This window comes from Jatropha curcas, chromosome 1 (assembly GCF_041381405.1).
Source record: "Jatropha curcas cultivar XTBG-Jc1 chromosome 1, XTBG_Jcur_1.0, whole genome shotgun sequence".
NCBI lineage: Eukaryota > Viridiplantae > Streptophyta > Magnoliopsida > Malpighiales > Euphorbiaceae > Jatropha > Jatropha curcas.
Genome location: NC_143151.1, coordinates 11,160,081 through 11,162,640, shown reverse-complemented (window position 1 = coordinate 11,162,640; position 2,560 = coordinate 11,160,081). Strand labels below are relative to the sequence as shown.

At 33.1% G+C, this 2,560-nt stretch overlaps 1 protein-coding gene across 1 annotated transcript; it reads right to left on the bottom strand.

Moving 5' to 3' along the window:
- Positions 1 to 836: 836 nt before the first annotated feature.
- Positions 837 to 2,234, bottom strand: LOC149499000 (F-box protein At2g27310-like). Its single transcript, XM_089716502.1, has one exon. It carries the CDS (start codon positions 2,107 to 2,109, stop codon positions 1,063 to 1,065), a length of 1,047 nt encoding a protein of 348 aa, XP_089572628.1. The 5' UTR covers positions 2,110 to 2,234; the 3' UTR covers positions 837 to 1,062.
- Positions 2,235 to 2,560: the final 326 nt, after the last annotated feature.

The following is a 2,560-nucleotide window of genomic DNA, read 5'->3' as shown; positions in this document are numbered from 1 at the left end:
AACAATTATTATCTTTTTATTCAAAAAAAGAAAGTCAAAGTGTTTGAAAGAAATAATAAAAAGTGCAATATTATTAATGAAAAACATAAATTAGAGACCCCATAATCAATGTAATTATAAATTAGAAATTAATTTCTCAGTTTATTGAAAATTAAAAGAGATTATTTGAGATAAAATGACCAATTTATTAATATAGTAATAAAGTAGAGACCTCATAATTAATTTTTGAAAATAGATGTACACATATATTAATTTGACTGTATCTGAAGAATCAATTTATTTTTTTCATTTTATTCACAATCAAAAATTAATTTTTAATTAGTTTGGGTTTTGATTCGTTAGGTATATGGAAGGTCCCTTGCGCCAGGTCGATAAGTCCTTGCAAACAATCAAACAAATAACAGATTGCCTATTTTAAATTGTAAAGCGGAGAAATGTGGAATTGAAAATTATACAACAGCTGCAATCAAGAAACAATTCCTTTTCAACAATTTCCCAGCAATTTCAACATATATAATTAATCACCGCTTTCTATTCATATTTTGCTTTGCCTCTTTACTTCTGAATTAACAATCTTTTTATCAAGAAAAGACAGAAAAAAAAATGATAGTTACTTTAAAATTAAAAATTTTTTTTTTTGAGTATTAGAAATTCGAACTCGGATCTATTGTAAAATCATATATGTATTTATGTTTACTAAAATTTTAATATTATATTTAACCCTTGAAAATATTATAATTAGTTTAAGCGTATATTTTGTTCTTTTAAATTTAAATATTGCATCCATTACGAAATTAATTCTATAAATTAAAAAAAGAAAGAAAAAGAAATGAGAATTAAATCAAACAATGTATGCATTAACAATTTCAATTGGTATTTTACAACAGAGATGCCTTTTATTCAAACTAATGAACACAGCATCTAATTCATTTCTTTTCTTCTCTTCTTTCTATTCATTATAAATAAATAATAAACCAATATAAAATAATGTTAATAAGAAACATTTCTTTCAGTCTCTGCTATAAACATTATAAATAAATATGTTCAAAAAATTAAAAATGATCACTGGAATAAAATGTAGGACCAAAAAGCCATGAAACTAGAAATTCCAGAAGCAATGCACACCCAATCCAAAATCTTTTCTCTTCTCTGTATTCTTTCTTTCCTCTCTTTTCTCCTTTCCAAAAATTCCTTAAACCTCTCTTTCCCTTCTTTCCCACTCTTTCCTTTCCTTCTCTCTCCTCTCTCCATTGCTTCCTGCAAAATTACCAAACTCTCTTTCCCTGTCAATGTTTTCCCTTCCATATCCTCCATCACCATACTCACATCCCTCACGTGTATTTCCCCTCCTTCCTTACCTCCGCAAGTGACCACCACTTCAAACTGCACGTACTCCCTCTCCGATCCCTTCTCTTCGTCTCCGGCCAAGATGGTGGCGAATTTCGCCTGAACCTCCCCTGTTAACCAGTGCCTCTGAACTGAAACCGCTCTGTGGCTCGATATATTCACGGCCCGTTTTTGTTTTGGGTCGATTAAGATCCAGCTTAGAGTTAAATTTTGCTCGACTTGTTTAAGCCGTGAATCATTTTCACTTGCCTGTGGTATTCCTGATGGTACAAAATCCTTATTGGGTTCAATTAAATCGACTCTGAACGGAGAGGACATGAACCACCCACTTTCTGTCTCTGTTTCTTCAACTTTGGAGAAGATGGGAAAGTTTTGGTAGAAAATATCGACCGCTGAGATCAATTCTGTTGTTTCTGGAGATGGACGCTCAAGAATGTGGCTGCTATGGCGATGGTGGTGAAGGAGAGGATAAGAATCAGAGAAAAACGATCGGTGACCAGATGGGAAAGTGGAGATGATGCTGCTGGTAAGTGGGTCGTTTATAGAAGGCCACGTGTCTATGCAAATTTTTTGCCAGAGTTTGTCTTCCGTTGAGAGGCCATGTAACTCCGAGGAAGCGCAGGCGACGGCGGCAAGGGTAGGACCGTCAAGGCGGTTCAGGATGTGGTTTTGAAGGATATCATGATGGACGGCGGAGATCGTTCCATCTCCAATTGGATCGACGGTTGGTGGTGGGGGTGTAGAAGAAGGAAAAGCCACCATTGGTATGATTTTTTTTAGTACCTAGTTATCGTTTGTTTGAAATTGAAAAGAAGATGATGCTGTGAGTAGAGATAAAGAAATTTGGAGCGTAAAGGACGGGGCTTTTATAGTTAGGCTGTGGAGTGGGGTTCTTAGAAGAGTCGGCTTACTTTTGGTAAGGTAATATCTTTTAAATTTCTTTTGCTTACGTAATTAACCAATTATATAAAGCATATACATATATAACGGTTTATTATTTGTTTCTTCTTCTCCATTTATTTCTTCTTTTTTTTTTCCTTTTGTTCTGCTGTCGGCAAATTAGTTAATTTGTATAATGCACCAAAAACTTCTTAATTTTTTATTAATATACCAAAACTATAATAGTCTCCTATCTATTCTTACGCTAATAAAAAAAATATTAGAGGTATAATGTTAATTAAGTATAGTCTGATTGACAAGTAAAGAGTTTTAA